Source organism: Chinchilla lanigera, unplaced genomic scaffold (genome assembly GCF_000276665.1).
Source record: "Chinchilla lanigera isolate Chin_1 unplaced genomic scaffold, ChiLan1.0 scaffold00087, whole genome shotgun sequence".
Lineage (NCBI taxonomy): Eukaryota > Metazoa > Chordata > Mammalia > Rodentia > Chinchillidae > Chinchilla > Chinchilla lanigera.
In genome coordinates, this window is record NW_004955488.1 from 7826079 (window position 1) to 7843491 (window position 17413).

The following is a 17413-nucleotide window of genomic DNA, read 5'->3' on the forward strand; positions in this document are numbered from 1 at the left end:
GTTAATGGTATTTTCATTGGGATTCATTAAATCTGTACAACAATCTGGCCATTTTCACTATGTTGGTTCTTCCTATCCATGAACAAGGGATGTCTTTCCATTTTGTAATATCCTCTTTAGTCTCTTTTTTAACTGTATGTAATTTTCACTGTACACATCTTTTACATCCTTTGTTAAGATTGATTTCTAAGTATTTCGTGTTTTAGATGCTATTGTGAAGGCTGTGCTTTCCCTAATTTCTCTCTGTGTGAGTTTGTTGCTTGTGTACAGGAGTGCTATTGATTTTTGAATGCTGGCTTTGCATCCTGCTACATTGCTGAATTTGGATATTAAATCTACAAGTTTTTTGGTAGAGTTTTTGAGATCTATGTAGAGTATCATGTCATCTGCAAATAATGATAATTTAACTTCTTTCCCTATCTTTATTCATTTTTTTTAATTTTTTTTTTTTTTTTTTTTTGTACCAGGAATCAAACTCAGGACCTTACACTTGCCAGGCAGGTGCTTGTACTACTGAACTATATCCTGGGCCCCTCATTTTATTTTTTTCTCTTGTCTAATGGCTCTAGCTTATGGTTCCAGAACTGTATTGAATAGGAGTTGTGATAATGGCCATCCTTGTCTTGTTCCTGATTTTAGATTGAAAGCTTTCTGTTTTTGTCTATTTAATATGATGTTAGCTGTTGGTTTGTCATAGCTGGCTTTGATCAGATTGAAGTAAAGACCATCTACTCCAATTTTCTGTATGGTTTTTTTATCATGAATGTGTGTTGGACTTTGTCAAATGCTTTTTCGGCATCTGTTGAGATCATTATGTGATTTCTGTTTTCGGGTCTGTTGATACGGTGCCTTATGTTTATTTATTTGCATATGTTGAACCGTCCCAGCATTCCTGGGATGAATCCCTTTTGGTTATGGTGTATAAACTTCATGATGATTTCCTGCATTCTGTTTGCCAGTATGTTATTGAGGATTTTTGCATCTATATTTATTAGGGAGATTGGCCTGTAGTTCTCTTTTTTGGTTGGGATTCTCTCTGATTTGGGAATCATGGTAATACTTGCTTCCACGAAGGGCTGTGGAAGTATTGCTTCCCTTTCACTTTCCTTAAAGAATGTCAGCCTTAGTGGCACTAGTTCTTCTCTAAATTTTTTGTAGAGGGCCAGGGAGATAGCTCAGCAGCACAGTGCCTGCCTGACAAGCACAAGGTCCTGAGTTTGATTCCTGGTACCAAAAAATAAACAAATAAATTTCCTGTAGAATTCAACAGTGAACCTGTTAAGGGCCTGGGCTTTTCTTTGTTGGTAAAATTTTTACTTATATTGAGTTGATAGCAGGTTATGTAGAATTTTTATATCTTCTTGATTTAGTTTTGGCTATTCAGTTGTGTCTAGGAGTCTGCTCATTTCTTCTGTGCTTTCCATCTTATTAGATTATATCTTCTCATAGTAGGTATTGATGATCTCCTGGATTTCTGAGCGATCCATTGTGATTTCCCCTTTTTCATTCCTAATTGCTTGAATTTGTGTTTTTTCCTTTGTCTTTTTGATGAGGTTGGCTAATGGTTTATCAATTCTATTTATTCTCTCAAAGAATTTTTCAATTTGTTGAATCTTTGTATTTTCTTAGGCTTTATTGCATTGATTTCTGCTCTTATCTTTATAATTTCCTCCCTCACATGAGCTTTGGGTTTGATTTGTTCCTCTTTTTCTGGAAGCTTAAGTTTCAACATTAGGTTGTCTATTTGAGGTCATTCTGCTTTCCTGATATGTGAATTCGTTGCTGTAAATTTTCCTCGTAGGACTACTTTCATTGCATCCCATAAGTTTCAGTATGTTGTACTGGCATTATCGTTTAATTGTATATACTGTTTAATTTCCTCTCTAATTTCCTCTGTGACCCATTGATTGTTCAGAAAGGTATTGTTTAATTTCCATGTGCTAGTGTAGTTTTTGTGATTTCCTTGTCACTGATTTCCAGTTTCATTGCACTGTGGTCAGATAATATGCATGGCATGATTTCAATTGCTTTGCATTTACTCAAACATGTTTTGTCAGCTAATATATGGTCTATTCTGGAGAACACCCATGTGCAACTGGGAAGAATAGGAATTCTGATGTTTTGGGTGGAACACTCTATAGACACCTGACAAGTCCCTTTGTTGACAAGCTTGTTTTAATTCTGATATTTCTTTGTTGAATTTTTCTGTACTTGATTTATTTGTCAAAGTGGTGTATTAAGAGTCCCCACTACAATTGCATTTGTACTTACTTGGTTTTTCATGTCTGTTAACATTTATTTTATGTAGTTGGATGAACTTGTGTTTGGGGCATAAATATTTATGATTGCTATCTCTTCTTCTTGGAGTTTTCCCTTAACAAGTATGTAGTGACCTTTTTGTCTCTTTTGATTAGTTTTGACTTAAATTTGTACTCTCTGCAAATAGAATAGCTATTCCTGCTTTTTTGATTCCTGTGGCATGGAGAATTTTTTCCATCCTTTCACTTTTTACCTTATGAATTTCTTTTTAGGTTAAATGTATTTCTTGAATGCAGTATATTGTTCAGTCTTGCTTCTTTATCCATTCTACTGATCTGTTTATTTTGATTGTTGAGCTGAGACCATTTACACTGATGGTTATTACTCATATAACTGGCTTTTCTTTTTCATGTTGTTTTCCCGTTGTTTGTTCCCTGTCCTTCTCCTCTGTTTAACTGCTTGTCCTGACTGGTGGCTTCTTTCTGTTGGTGTTCATGTGTTTGTGGTCTTTATTATCTCTTTCTAATATGTCCTTCAGAGCATTCTGTAGAGCTAATTTGGTGATCATGAATTTCTTCAGTTGTTCTTTGTCATGGAAGTATCTTATTTCTTCATCAATTTTGAAAGATAGTTTTGTGGGGTACATCAATCTGGGTTGAAGATTGTTTTCCTTTAAGGCTTAAAATACCAAGCTCTCCTTGACTTGGGGGTTTGTATTGAGAAGTCTTCTGTGATTCTGATGGGTTTTCCTTTATCAGTGAATTGTTTCCTTTCTCTAGGTGCTTTTAATATTTGGTTTTTATGTTGAATTTCTGGAATCTTTATTATTATGTGCCTTGGTGTAGATTTATTTTAATCATGGTTTTTTGAGGTTCTATATGCTTCATTTATTTTCATGTCAAATTCTTTATCCATGCTTGGGAAGTCTTCTGCCATTATTTCTGTGGAGAGATTTTTAATGGCTTTTTGCTCTATCTCCAGCTTTCTTAATGTAACTGTTAGGTTTATTTTTGGTGGTCTACTTAGTCACATTCTTGTCTTTTAGATCTGATATTCTATCCTAGCCTTCATTCAGTCTGGTGTGTATACGTTTAATGAAGTTTTTAATCTACTGCATTTCTGTTTGGATCTGTTTTACTGATCCCATTTCTTGTCTCTGTTTTTCATTCTTGGTTTCCATCATTTTCCTGAGCTCCTGTATTTGTTTGTCTATGACTGCTTTAATGTCTTTTATTTTGATAGTCATTTCTTTTTGCACCATAGAGATTATTTTTTCTATGGCCTCTTCCACTTGTGTTTTTATTTCTACTGTTATCATTTTAGAGAGTTCCATCTATTGGCTTCTAATTTCCTGTATTTCTTTGTGCTCTGGAGTTGTCCTGGGTGGGCTGGGCATTTGGGATTGCAGTTTGTTTCTTCATCTTGTCATTTTCTATTTTCTACTTTGTTTTCTGTGCTGACGCTTGTAGATTTCTTATGTTAGATAACCTTATCACTGGTGTTGAGGCTTTCCTAGACAGTGCATGTTCCTCTGCATGTCTTCCAGATGTAAGTAGTTCTTGATCTTTATGCCTGTCCCAAGAACCTACCTTCTGAATATATTGAGACTGAGGAAGTCTCTATTGCCTTAGGTCCCACTCCTTTGGTATTAGACAATAATGATGGTTATGACCTCTTAAAATTGCAGTGTTGTCATACAGGGGGGAAAACTGTTTATAGCATGTATGACATCCTGCTTAAAGTAGTTCAGTTGGCAATAACAATAGACTCAAGTACAGCCTATCTACTGACAAACTGTGGTAACTATTAGCCTGATATGTTTATCTGTAGGAGGAAGGCCTACAACAATATAATATAATCTGATTTATACCAGGATCTTGTATGCCATGATTTTCCTCTTAGTAATGTGATTTTCCACTCAGTAGTGGGGGTGCTCAAGAGGACAAGGGGCAAGATGGAGACATGAATGAGATTAAAGATAGTAGGAGCAAGGTTGGAGGGCACAGGATGATCATCCAGGTTTGGAATAATAGTAGGACACAGGAAGGAAGATTTGGAAGAGAAGGCGTAGGAGTTTTAAAGTGAACCAGAAAGAGAAGAGACAATGATTACTCCCATGAAATTATCATAAAGTCAAACAAGATAGCTTACAAAAGAGGAAGAGGGTAGGTAGAATAAAACAAAAATTAAGATTAGAGATCTAAATTATGAAAGAGAAAGGAAGAAAATAAAGAAAAGAAGAAAGAAAAAATAGTAAACAAAAATATCCTCACACACCAAAAAAAATAACAACATATAGAAAGAAAGAAAAAACAAGACAAAGCAGAACAGAGAGAAAACAAGACAGGAAAACTAACAAACAAAGGGAAACAAACAACAAAAATAAACAGAACTCTAATCCAGCCAAGTACAAAGAGGGAAACCAATCAGATGGAGAAAAATGAAAGCAGTGAAATTCCTCCAGTGCCTATTTTTCTGTGGTAGGTCCAAGTAGAATTCCAGAAATGTATACTCTGGTCAAGTTTACAGGTGGGTTTTTGCTGTGTTTGGGTGTGATCTTTGTCTCTGCATTTGGATGGGGTTAGTTTTCTGTGGCAGGGGTTCTCCCCAGTCATTTAGAAAAGAAAAAGAAAATACAAGAAAAGAGAAGAGGGCAGCCCTACCTGCCTGCTTCTATTCCTCCTGTTTTTGTCCCCAAGCACAGCACTGGTGCTCCTAACTTACCATCTGTTGGCTCAGGTTACTGCTGCATGGGACATTTCCACACCTCTAGTTCACCTGTCCACCGTGTGCACCTTAGCCAGGGCCCTATGGTGTCGCTGGCATTCTTGCAGGTCTCCAAGCCCTGAGTCCAGCCAGTGGAGGGAGGGACTCAGGCCCTTAGTCCCTCCAGATCTCAGACCTCTCTCTCCAGCTGTGCTGTCCCAGGTCAGTGGAGTAAGGGAGGAGCTGAACTCAGACCCCTCTCACCAGCTTCACCATCCCGGGACATGAGTTATGTTTGTACATAACTTTTCTTTAAAATTTTTAAATTTCAAAACACATACTTATTGTTATTAAGTTCTGACATTATAAAAAATTAATCATTTTGAAGTGAAAAGTCCCTTTATCTACATATCATCCTCCCGCTACCTCTAGAGATAATTAGTAATAATAATCTGTGTATATTCTCAGTTTTTCCTAGTTGTATGCTAACACATATTTTTATTTCAGTATGATCACATTATCCACTGTTATCACAAGTGGTGTTCATTTACTTAAAAATACGTCTTCAGTGTCTGTATCAATATATTTAGCTCCTTTTCATTCTCCACAGCTGCCAAGAGCAGGAACCCAAGGATGCATTTGGAGCTCTCTGGGCACCTTCCCACAAGGCCACCTAGAATTTAGATGTAACTGGAAAAGGCCCATTGGCTGATCCTTATACTGCCAGCCATGGAGCCTCTCTCAATGGGCACCTGGAGAGGGACTCAAAGAACTTGTCAGCCCACCTCGGGAGACCAGAATTTTCCCAGTGTAACAGTAAGGATGAGATGAATGAAGAGAACACATTCGTGCAACAGTTAATCCTGAGGGTCACAGAAACATTACAGATGCAGCACCCTTGAAGCAATGCTCCTCTTTGGAGAATGGAAGTCAGGTCACACACACACAACCCACTTGATGCAGGATGGAACATGTATTTGAGAATGTTAAGATCAAGCTAACATATGAAGGTTACTACAGCAGGCCATTGTTCATCCCCACTTCACTGTTACTGCTTCCAAATCAGCTTCTTACCACTCAGCTATTTAGTCTTGAAGTGACTAAACCCTCTTTCATCTTTTCTATGCTTTCATTAGCTGCTCTTTGTCTTTTTTGCTTACAAAAGGCAAGCTATTTTAAGACAAATGTCAATATGTCAGACATTAAGTACCCATTCCCACGCAATGCAGTGTGTATAATTACATGTTCTATTGTAAAAATTTAATATTATTTAATTGATGCACCAGACGTTCACCAGGTATGACGACTACTCTGTACAGAAAGCCTAGTGCATTGAGGTCTTTATCAAGCAATGTAAAAAGGGGTTTGCCATTCCTATCATCTTGTTTTGAAATCCTGTATTATTTTTATTATTTTTGTGTTGTTTTGTTTTTGTCTTTGTTGTTATTTTGTTATTGGTTTTTTTTTCTCTTTAAAATATGTAAACAATGTTAGGGAATTTTTAACATAAAGGGGGTACAAACTTGTTTGACAACAAAATAAGTGACATGAGGTCTGCACCGACTAGTAGCATTTTCACAGCTCAACATGAGGAGATACAGTAGTTCTAGGTGAGACTGGGGGTCAAGGTATATTCATTTTTGCTTCAAAAAAGTCCAACTTAAACTTTCAGTGATATAATTTTAAGAAGTCAAAATTCCTAGTCTTGCAACTTATGGCTGTCTCCACCTGTGTCTTTCAGATACTATTGTCCTTATTGCATCAATAGCAGTCGTTTCTGCAAAAACTCAGGGTAACATTTTTGCCACGTCTGCACTCAGAAGTCTTCGTTTCCTGCAGATCCTCCGTATGGTGCGCATGGACCGAAGGGGAGGCACCTGGAAATTACTAGGTTCAGTGGTTTATGCTCACAGCAAGGTAAGATTTCTTTCCTGACTTTTAGAACAAGATGTTTGAAACATTTTCATTGATTACTGTCATATTTAATATACTTAGTCATTTCAGAAACTGGTTAAAGCTATTTTTGGACATAGTATATAGTGGATTATTTTTGAACCATCACAACTACCCAAGAAGGGGTGAAATGAATGGAATCACTCTCAAAATTTTTTTCCTTTTTCAAAGCTATTTTTCACCTCTAACAATTTTCCACTCTTTTTATATCTAGGAATTAATCACAGCTTGGTACATAGGATTTTTGGTTCTTATATTTTCATCTTTCCTTGTCTATCTGGTGGAAAAGGATGCCAATAAAGAGTTTTCTACATATGCAGATGCTCTCTGGTGGGGTACAGTAAGTACAAAAATTTGTTTTATTTATTGGCTATTGTGAAATGTTTCCTTTAACCATAATGTAATAGCTCCAATGAATGATCTCAATGAAAATGTTAATTTCCAAAAGGAAAGTATGGGAAAATACACACTACTCATAATTGTCTGAGGAGTTTCCGTGTCTCTTCAATCCAGTAAAGCCAAGTTCTCTCATAAATCATCATTTTTACTTATTGAGTGATAGTTACCTAAAGAAAAATATATCATTTTAAAATAATGATTTTAAATTGATTAACTTATTCATTTGTGTGTTTTAGCATTGTGGAGTCCAGGCTTAAATTGTTAACTGTTGCATTTATTTTTCCATTCATCAGAAAGTTTATCTGGTATTTAAAAAGTAAATGGCAGCTGCACAAAATTTAAGAGTAAAATACAACACACACAAAAAAATGCAATGAAAAGAGATGATTGTGAACTAGCTGTGAGATTATGTACATCTTATTTTAAAACATTCCACTCAAAGTCCAATTTTCCTTTCTATTTCTATTGAAGAATACTTTTCCAAATAAATAAATAAATGTAAAATCATAATTTTCATAGAAAATAAACATGGGATAACCATTTTATTTAACTTATTTTTATATCATTAACCATGAAGAAATCAGTAAGTTGTTAAAACTAGTTCAAAAGACTATCCAAAGCACAGTGCATTTAAAGATTAGGAATGTTAAAATGAATGTATAAGTAGAAGAACAACTGGCTTCTTTCACAGTGTGAGAAGGAGTCAATTGACCCTGCATGAGACATAGCTTACTTACTTCTGTGTACACAGCAAGTATTTTGCATTGCTACCAGTGATCTACAACTTAGAGAGTTGTAAAATAGCTCAGAGGCCAAATAAAGGTGCAAATCCCCATCAAATAAGACTCCTGTAACCTGAAAGAGTATACTCTGAGCAACACAGAATTTTCCTTTGAAGCAAAAACATCCCCTCCATTGTACAGAATTTACAAAACAGTCATTGAAGTGTGTTCCATAATAAGAATTTCACAGAACATAAGAGTATTTGTGCAATATATAAAATACATTTCTTTTTTCATTAAGACATTCCAAAGGGGGAAATACACAGCTACTATAATTTTGTAAGGAATTTGTACTTTCATCTGACAAAATAAAGTTCTATTACAAATCATCAGTAGTATTTTTTGAGTGCTAGATTGTTGCCAAAATAAAAATATATCGCTGTCTCAAATTGTAATGAAAATATTAAGTTTTTTCCTTATTTGTTTCATGAACTACATATTTACATTACCAACTGTTTACTGATTACTCATTAAAAGATCACCAACAAGACCTAGAACTCCTATCCGGGACAAGGAATATTTGCCAGGGCTGTATTAAGCAGAACTAGACTTATTTGTTCTTATAGTAGTGACAAACTAATAATAATATATAGAACAAAAACCAGAAATGCATTAACTAAAGTTGAGGGCCTCTGAAAAATCATCCAAGTACATGTCTACAAGACTATGCCATTGGTCAAAAATCATTCGGTTATTTTGATAATTTGGTCTCCCACTCATCTTCTTTACCTACAAGCAATAATGGACATTCAAAGAGGAGAAGAGTAGGAGAGAGAGAGAATAGTCACCTGACATTCTCTTTTAGGAGCTGGCATTTGAGCCAAGGGCCTTCACACTGAACTACATCCCCACACCTTTTTAAATTACTTTTCAAAATTTTGAAACAGAGTCTTACTAAGTCACTAAGTTACCCAACCTGGGCTTCAACTTGAAAACCTCCTGCTTCACCCTCTTAGAGTTCTGGAATTATACATGAGCACTGACATGCCTAGCTTTAAGGCTTTCTATGTAGAGAGCAAATGAAAGTTTGTTTCTAGTGGTAGGATAAAGGTATACATGGAGAAAACAGGAGACTTTCCTAGGTAGCAAAGGGAAGGCTGTCTCTCATCCCGGCCTTTAAAGCAACAATATGAATTTAACATTAGCTTCTGCTTCTCTTGTATCATTTCAATCTATTTCAATTCCTGGACCACTCAGGGGCACTTTTCCCCATGGAGATGCAGTTGTTGGTGAGTTCAGCACAGCAGCTTTTTGTTCTTTGGCCCATACATCTTCCTTTCCTCCTAGTACTAACAAGCATTGCTGTATTGTGTGTAAGCAGTGCGTGGGAGACGTTTAATATCCCCCTCACTTAGTCACCAGCCAGATTCTTCTGCCAGAATAGCTCACGTGGCAGGTTTTCAAAGGTCATATCTGTAGATTTTCAGGAGGAAGCAACATAGTTTCCATGATTTCCATAAAAGTAGTGCTGTTTTGACTGATGTTTAGCCTATACTTAACAGGCTTCTGAACAGCCTAATCATGTTGCCTTTTTCTTTTTTTTCTTTTATAAAAGCTTTCCTTGATATGAGAGTAAAAATCTTCTGATGTGTTAAGATTCTAGGAATAAAAAGAGACTGTGTTAGCCCATAGTGGTATTGTTACCAAGTGACTCATTAATGAAGTTTTCTGGAGCCCAAAAATAAACACAAAATGTAAACAAGAGGGGTTATTATTTCTGCTCATTCTAAAACGAAAACATACTAGGTCTTCGTGTTAATGTTAAATAAGTGTTAAAGTAGATTTAGACCACTATACATTTCACTGTACATTGCTAAAGACCTGCATGACATATTTGTCTTGATAATTTTTAGATAAAATTGTCCATGCTGTACATAACAGGTGACTTAAAGACCACAGAAATATGCAGATTAAATAAGCAAATGAAAGCACCCTGATTGGAATGTTTCTACTAAATCTAAGTGCTAGACTTAAATGAAGATAAGGAAATCTCAATTATTAAAAGAGCCAACAATACCAGCACTAAGTACAACATGCAATTTGTGTACAAATGCAGTGCCCTAATGAGTTCCAAGTGTTAAACACTGTATCAGTCACCGTGCTGTTGCTAGCACAAAATACTCGACTCCCACAGTTTAAAGGAAGAGAGGTTCATTTCAGCTCATGGTTTCAGTCCATGGCTGCAAAGCAAAGCATCATGGCAGATAGGGCTGGTAGAAGAAAGTTGTTCACCTCCTCTCAGTCAAGAAGCAGTGAACAAGGGAGGAATGGCAGAGAGGAAGAGACCAGGGACCAGATGAAATCTCCAAATCAGGCCTCTTAGCCCACTCAGACTCATCCAAAAGTATACTTTACTGATCTCGCAGGAGCTCTGCAAGACAGTCAAGTTAATAAGATTAACCATCCCGAATAAAGAACTTTGACCCCTGAAAACCATTCCATACTGGAAAATGAATGTATCCAGTTCACTAATTAACTGAGATAATGAATATGGGGCCTGGTACCAAACCCATACCCGGTACCCAAAGATGGTGACTATTGTTGGTGTAGACATCACTGCTATAGACAGTTCCTTATAACAAAAGGAACAAAAATGAACCATATGCTTCATTTCAGACCCCCAATTTAAGCACAGGAGGAGTTTGGGAATTGGAGGTTGTGAGGAAAATATGTTCTGGGATCTGAAACTGCAACTAGAGGGACAACACAGCAGACAGTGGAGGAGAGCTGGTGGAAGAGGGGCAGGGGGAGGTGGCTGTAGTAGCCGAGGCCCTAGCAGCTCTGGAAAAAGAGAGCCTCCTCATTGCTAGGATGAGCTCTATTTAATGTTACTTTCTTGTTTTGTTTTCCTCCTTTTTAATTGCCTCATATTGATTCTGAAATAAAATTTAAGAATGAATTTTCCTGAACAGACACTCCATTACTACCTCCTTCCTTCCTATTGTTACTTTTTCTCCTTCTGACCTGTTTAGACTCATTCTGAAATAGTGTAAGATTCAATTTTCCAGCAGTAATTTTTTTCTGGTAATGACTTGTTCCTAAAGGCTAGGCTTTTGCTGTTTCTATTTATTCCTATTCTTGTGGTGAAAATAGGGTATGAGTTTAAAGAAAAATTGCATACAGCAGCAGATCATATAAATCTCCTCTTGCACACACATTTGAGTGCAGATACCTCTGGAGACCATGTGCTTTAAATGATTACTTCAGGCATACAGAAAAATTTTACATAAGCCAGATTTAGTACCAGAATTCTTGCCAAAAACTTACAACCATTCTCAAACCCAACCACAGAAAGCTTTCTGTGTAATGTAGTGTACAATACTCAACACACATCCTAAATATATGCTATGAGCTTTACCTCCTACAATAAGAAATTTATGTAATGAACAGAGCAACCTTTGTCCTGGATAATACACATTATCCTTCAGAAAATAAATTCTCTTGACTTTGGGTTCCCAGTAGAAAATGTCTTCTAAAGATCTCACAAGTGGTTGTTTTCTAAACTAATTCTGGTACAATAAGTTTATCATTGTTCCTCACTATCAATGCATTACCTACCTGTGAAAGCTTTCCTTAGACATAGGAGAATAAACACACCAGCTTGTAACTCTTCAAGAACATTCTCAGCTACCTAGCAAGAACACATACCCCCACCTAATACACACCAAAAATGTCCTAGTAGTTATAAGCATTTATAAGTCTTATGCATGCATTTATGAAGTATATTAGTCATAAGCACATTTGGGAAATTTCTTCCTAAGAAGTCTATTTCTTTAATAATGTTATGTCACACAAGGCTCTGGATACTTTTTCTCAGTTACTCTTATTCCACAAGCTTTGACACATGTTATTTTGAAAAAGAAGAGAAGAATTATAGTCAGGAGACCTGGGAACCAGCACCAACATTCTGATTAATGGATATGTGATATTAAGCAATTATTCAATATCTGTAAAATGGAGATGGGATTCTATCACATTTGCTCAGATCAGAGCAACACAAAATTGCTCTGTGTGCAAAATAAGGTTAGGACATCTAGAATTGTTTTATCAAGCAATAGGCAAACTTCAGTTATTACTTTTTATGTCTTTAACCACGAGCCTGGAAGAACAGTATGGAATGATAATGCCCTGAGTTCCCTACCACAGCAGAACTAGAATTACACAGTTCCACAACCACAGGAGATTCTGATGTTTGAAGAAGTTCAAGGTGATCAGATTTCAAAACTGGCAGATTCTGTGACCATGTACTATCTAAAACTAAGTGCTCAGGAAGTACCCTGGAGAAAGAAAGAAAGAGAATGGAGAGGAGAGAAATGAGAAGGGGAAGGCAAATGAAGGGAAGGGAGGAGATTGTTGACACAATGGCAACAAGATCATCCTTCCTTAAAAGATTCTGATACAGGGAAATTATGCTCTGCTGTGGAAATACCAACACTATCATCTCAACTTGTCCACATGAATGCATTAGCTATGAGCTAGCATTGATAATTACATCTTCATAATTAGACAAATAAATGCTAGTTAATTTGTTACTTCATAGAAAGAGGGAATTTTTTGTATCATCTACTCTGGAATTAATTTTGTTGTTGCAGGAAAGGGGCTTTAGCCTAACTAGAGTCTACATTACAATTGCACCATAGCATCCTCAGCATCCCATTTAAAAAGAAAAGATCAAGAAAGGTTAGACCAGAATTTGCATTTGTTTTGTGGACAAACTCTTGATTACTAAACACATGAAAGTGCCTCCACTCACCCTCTGAGTTTTCTACCTGCATTATGTCATTACACAAACATTTTCAACCCACAAATTTTCAAAGATCTCATTTCTGATGGGCATGAGTGCAAATGAGCAGATGGGACAGATGGGCAAACATCACTCTGAGCTACTCGTGTCTGCCAAGTCACCTTCAAGTAAATGGTCTGACTGAAGAGAGGGCACACACCGCCATGGGCTCTGAGGGTTGCTATTGTGGAGCCACAGGAGGGAGTTCATCCTGCCACTCAGACCTGGACCCATACTGTCGTGACATCCGGGGAACGCATCTGCCAGCCTTCGTCCCAGATCATGAAGTGTGTCAACAAATGGCATTGTCTCACTTAATGAAACTTCGACTCTGCCTGAAATGGAGTGGAAAGAGATGCTGGATATTCCTAATTTTTTGTTTATTGTTTAATTATTAAAATCAAATTTAAAACCAGAGCATTATTTTTCCAGTGATATGGAAAATATATTTCAAAGTCAATGCGTAGGCATCATGGGAAATTTTTTAATAAAAGTTTAGTCTATGCAGTGTATGTTAATCAGCATATATTTTAGGCAGTCTGAGGCTAGGTCAGAGACAGAATGATGCTCAGTAGAGTGGCCTAAACCTCCATCTCTCCTTTTCCACGTCTCGTCTCTTACACACATGCATGCAAGCAAAAACTTACACTCACACTTATGTGTGAAGGAAAGCAAGGTTCACAAAACACCTTTCTGTTTACTTACCCATTCTTACAGGTATTGTATTTGTTTTCAAACAAAGACCTCTTCACTAACCAGTCAGAGTACACTGACTGCCACTCCTTGTTAGGGTCTGTATCCAAATGTGCCCCCAAGATCTCCCAGGCAGGCTTTGACAGGTGACTGAATCATGGGTGTTATGACTGACTTGCTGTTAGGAGCTGGGCTGCGGCCAGAAAAGGTGGGTCGCTGGGGCATGAGCTGGAAGGGTGTCTTCCTCCTCGGCTTCTCCCTTCTCTCTCTTCCTCCTGGCCACCATGACCCAAGCAGCTTTCCTCCAGACCCTCTGTCCATGCCTTACTGCCTTGGAGTTGGCTGAGTACTAGCTAAACACATGAGCCAAAGTGTTCCTCTCTTCCTTTATAGTGGGTTTTGGGTATTTTGTGCCACAACAAGGAAAGTAACTAGACATTTCTCCTGTGAAACATACTGACAGAGGCCCCCGGCCCAGCAAATGCTCCCAGCATACAGAATCCTGCTCCAGCACTGTTTGAATGTTTCCAGAGTTCAGTGTATCCATTCCCAAGTGTCTTTACACCTGTCGTTTTTGTGATGAGAATGGCCTGGTTAATTTCATGTTAACACATAAGCTGATGTTACCTGATACAGAGTGATCACCTTGTGAAAATTGAATAGAATGCCTTGGAAAAGCACAATAAATGCAAAATACTACATTACTATAAAACTAGGAGTAAACCTACAACTGTGGGAAGAAAGCCCTAAATATCTAACTCTAGATATTATGCTCTGTTGTGGAAATACCAAACACTACCATTTTAACTTATTCACATGAGTGCATTAGCTACAAGCTAGTATTGATAATTTTATCTTCATAATCAGGGCAATAGGGGCTGGTGATTTAGCTCAGCGGCACAGTGCCTGCTTGGCAAGCGTGAGCTCATGAGTTCGATTCCCAGTACTGGAAAAAAAAAAAAAAGAAAGAAAGAAAAAATAATCAGGGCAATAAAGGTTAGTGAATTTATTACTTGAAAGAAAGAAAATTTTATACCTTCTGCTTTGGTATTCATTCTGCTATTTGGGGCAGGAGGCTCAGATGACTTCACAAAAGTTGACTTCATGCTCCAGTGGGAAACATAACTTATAAAATAATTATAATTAAGAAAAATGATGCATTATGGGTGATGTTTATGCAAAAAAGGGGTTAGAATCCCAGTTGCAGAATATATCCTTCAGCAAGCATAGTAGGGAGCAAATATACATTTATGTGCTTAAGATTAATATAAAATATTTTTGTGATTATCTGATTTGACATATAGTATCAAAAAATTATCTCACCTACAAAGAACAAGAGGACTCAATATTTATTTTATGTTAATTCAAGTGCACCATGGTGCAACTCATTCCCTCGGAAGACATCTGCTATGCACAGGGAAAATTGATATATTGTGATTCACTTTTTAATCTTGTATATATTAGAAAAGAATTAAATGCTTCACTCAGGAATTTCAGCCCCTATAATGTAGTAGTACAGGGAAACCCCATTAACCTGTGACGCTTTGGTTCTTCTTCTCATCCTGAACCCACTGGGACCTTGTCGTCCTCACTTACACTGCCTGTGCACAGCCGTGAAGCGTCCTCTTAGCTCACCCAAGATGGCCAAAGGTATTGGGGTTTGATTCTAGCACTACTGTCCACTATGCTCAGCCCCTGTACCCTCACGGCAGATGCATGGTGTGGCCTTTAGGGTAAAGTATCAACACGATTAGCTCTGGGACTCATCCAGGGGATTGATGGAGCACATTTCCAGGTGTGTCTGAAGAGCAATGGAGGTATGACCATGAGGTCTCTATCCGGTTTCTTCCTCCTTCTTCTATGACGATTGCTCTGTGCTCTACTTCTTAATCACTCCCAACTCAGCAGCCTCCCTCTGCCTTGCCTTGTACAATGATATTCCTTCCTTGGAAGCAGCTGCCCATGTGCTGAATTCCCTGAAACAACGAGCCAAGTTGTCTCTCCTCCTTTAATTTGTGAGTGTCGTCAGGTATTAGACCCAGAAATGAGAAAGCTAATACACACCTGTAGGACTGGCAAGGAATTACACATACGGTAGGAGATGAAGGAGAAATTATATTACTTGTTTAATGTTGAATTCTGAGCTAACAAGACCAGTATCTCATCAGACAACCTGTAACCCTACCATTGGAGAGGCTGAGGCAGAGCAAATCTGAGACCAGCCTGGATTACATAGTGACACTGTGTCTCAAAAAAACAAAAACAAAAACAAAACAAAACCAAACAAACAAACAAACAAAAAAACCCAGAGAGCCAGGCATGGTGGTGCATGCCTATAATCCCAGAACTCAAGAGACTGAGAAAGGAGGATTACCATGAGTTCGAGGCCAGCCTGGGCTCTGAAATAATTTCAAGGCTATATAGGGAGACCCTGACTCAGAAAAATAAATCCCAAGGAAACAGAGAGAGAGAGAGACAGACAGACAGAGACAGAGAGAGACAGAGACTGATATCTCAAGGGAGGTACTTTGTCTTTTATCACAGTAGCACTCATTAGTCGATTTTAGATTTTATGTTTTCAGAAACCATCTCCTGTTCTTCAGGCAGCCCACATCACTGTCAACTGTGTGCTGTAATTAACAATCGCCGTCTGCTCTTCCCATGGTGTCACTGTGGCGCTCGGTGTGGGAGCAGCTGCAATACAGCGAGGATGAGATGCCAGAAGACAAGTCCTTCCACCATGCCAGGCTGCGGCTGGGATCATAGAAGTCTGCAGAGACTTTCCAGAAAACAACTCATGGGTCCCATCCCCTTCCCATGAAAAGCCCAGGTGTACCTCCCCTGGGTGTTGGAAAAAATCAGTTCTGGACTCTCCTCAAGTGTCCTGAGAACTGGCATCCCTGGGGTCCTGTGTGGCCTGCCTTTCTCTGACGAGCAACCCACGTAACAACTCTCGAAAGGTGGGAATGATTTCTTTAGCATAAGCATAGGAGAGTGAGCCCAAGAAGGCTTCTGCTTTGATCTCCTGTGCCAAAAGACCACTGAGCACCACCAGCAAGTCCTGAGTACGAGCAAAGGAAGAGAAACACCACAGAGTTGTTGTGATCCAACTGAACAACTACTGCTGGCACTCTTAACGACAGTTTCACCTGCAAGTGCAGAAAACCCACGAATTTCTTCGCCAGGCTCAGCACAGGGCGGTTCTCAAATGCAGCTGGTCCTTGCCTGAGAAAGTCAGCAGCTAGCCCAATCAGGTGGGCTAGCGTGGATTCCTGGAGAATTCCTTGCCACTTTTCACTCTAAGTGCACCTCAGAGCCTGCGTGTTTTGTCTGCTTCCACCGCTCTGTTCACATCACAAAGCCCGGATGTCCCTTTTGCACGCACGGAAGTGACGTCATCGCACACCTCTGGGAAGCTGAGCCAAAAGGACGGCAAGTTTGAGCCCAGCCTGGGCACCTTAGCAACTTAGTGAGACCTTGCTGAACCTAAATAGAATTTTTAAAGGATTTCAAATATAACTGAACAAGAAGGCCTTGAGTTGAATCCCCAGTGCTACCAAAAAGAAGAAGGAAAAGGAGAAGGCAAGGAAGAAGAAGTTATTACTCTCTAGGAAAGACATAAAAGAAATTCCTCCTGACACGGAGAGTGACAAAATGCCACTTCTTTCCAAATCTTTCTCAAGCCTAGTGTGGCAACAGAAGTCCCCCGTGATTTTCAACCAGGAATTTCCTGAGCGTCTCTGAAACCTGAGCAAAGGGGTTCCACCGCTGGTTACCCTCAAGCCACACTCTGCAGTGTGGCTGTCCCAGAAGCCTGAACCAGAGGGCTGAGGGAAGG

General features: G+C 38.4%; 1 protein-coding gene across 3 annotated transcripts in view; it reads left to right on the plus strand.

Moving 5' to 3' along the window:
* Kcnq5 (potassium channel, voltage gated KQT-like subfamily Q, member 5) overlaps positions 1–17413 on the plus strand; it is a gene marked incomplete at its 5' end in the record, with an annotated part of 521894 nt that overhangs the window by 419446 nt on the left and 85035 nt on the right. For all 3 annotated transcript variants that reach the window (XM_005404480.2, XM_013504414.1, XM_013504415.1), the window contains 2 exon segments: positions 6707–6882; positions 7133–7258. In XM_005404480.2, the coding sequence (XP_005404537.2) occupies positions 6707–6882; positions 7133–7258 (302 nt within the window).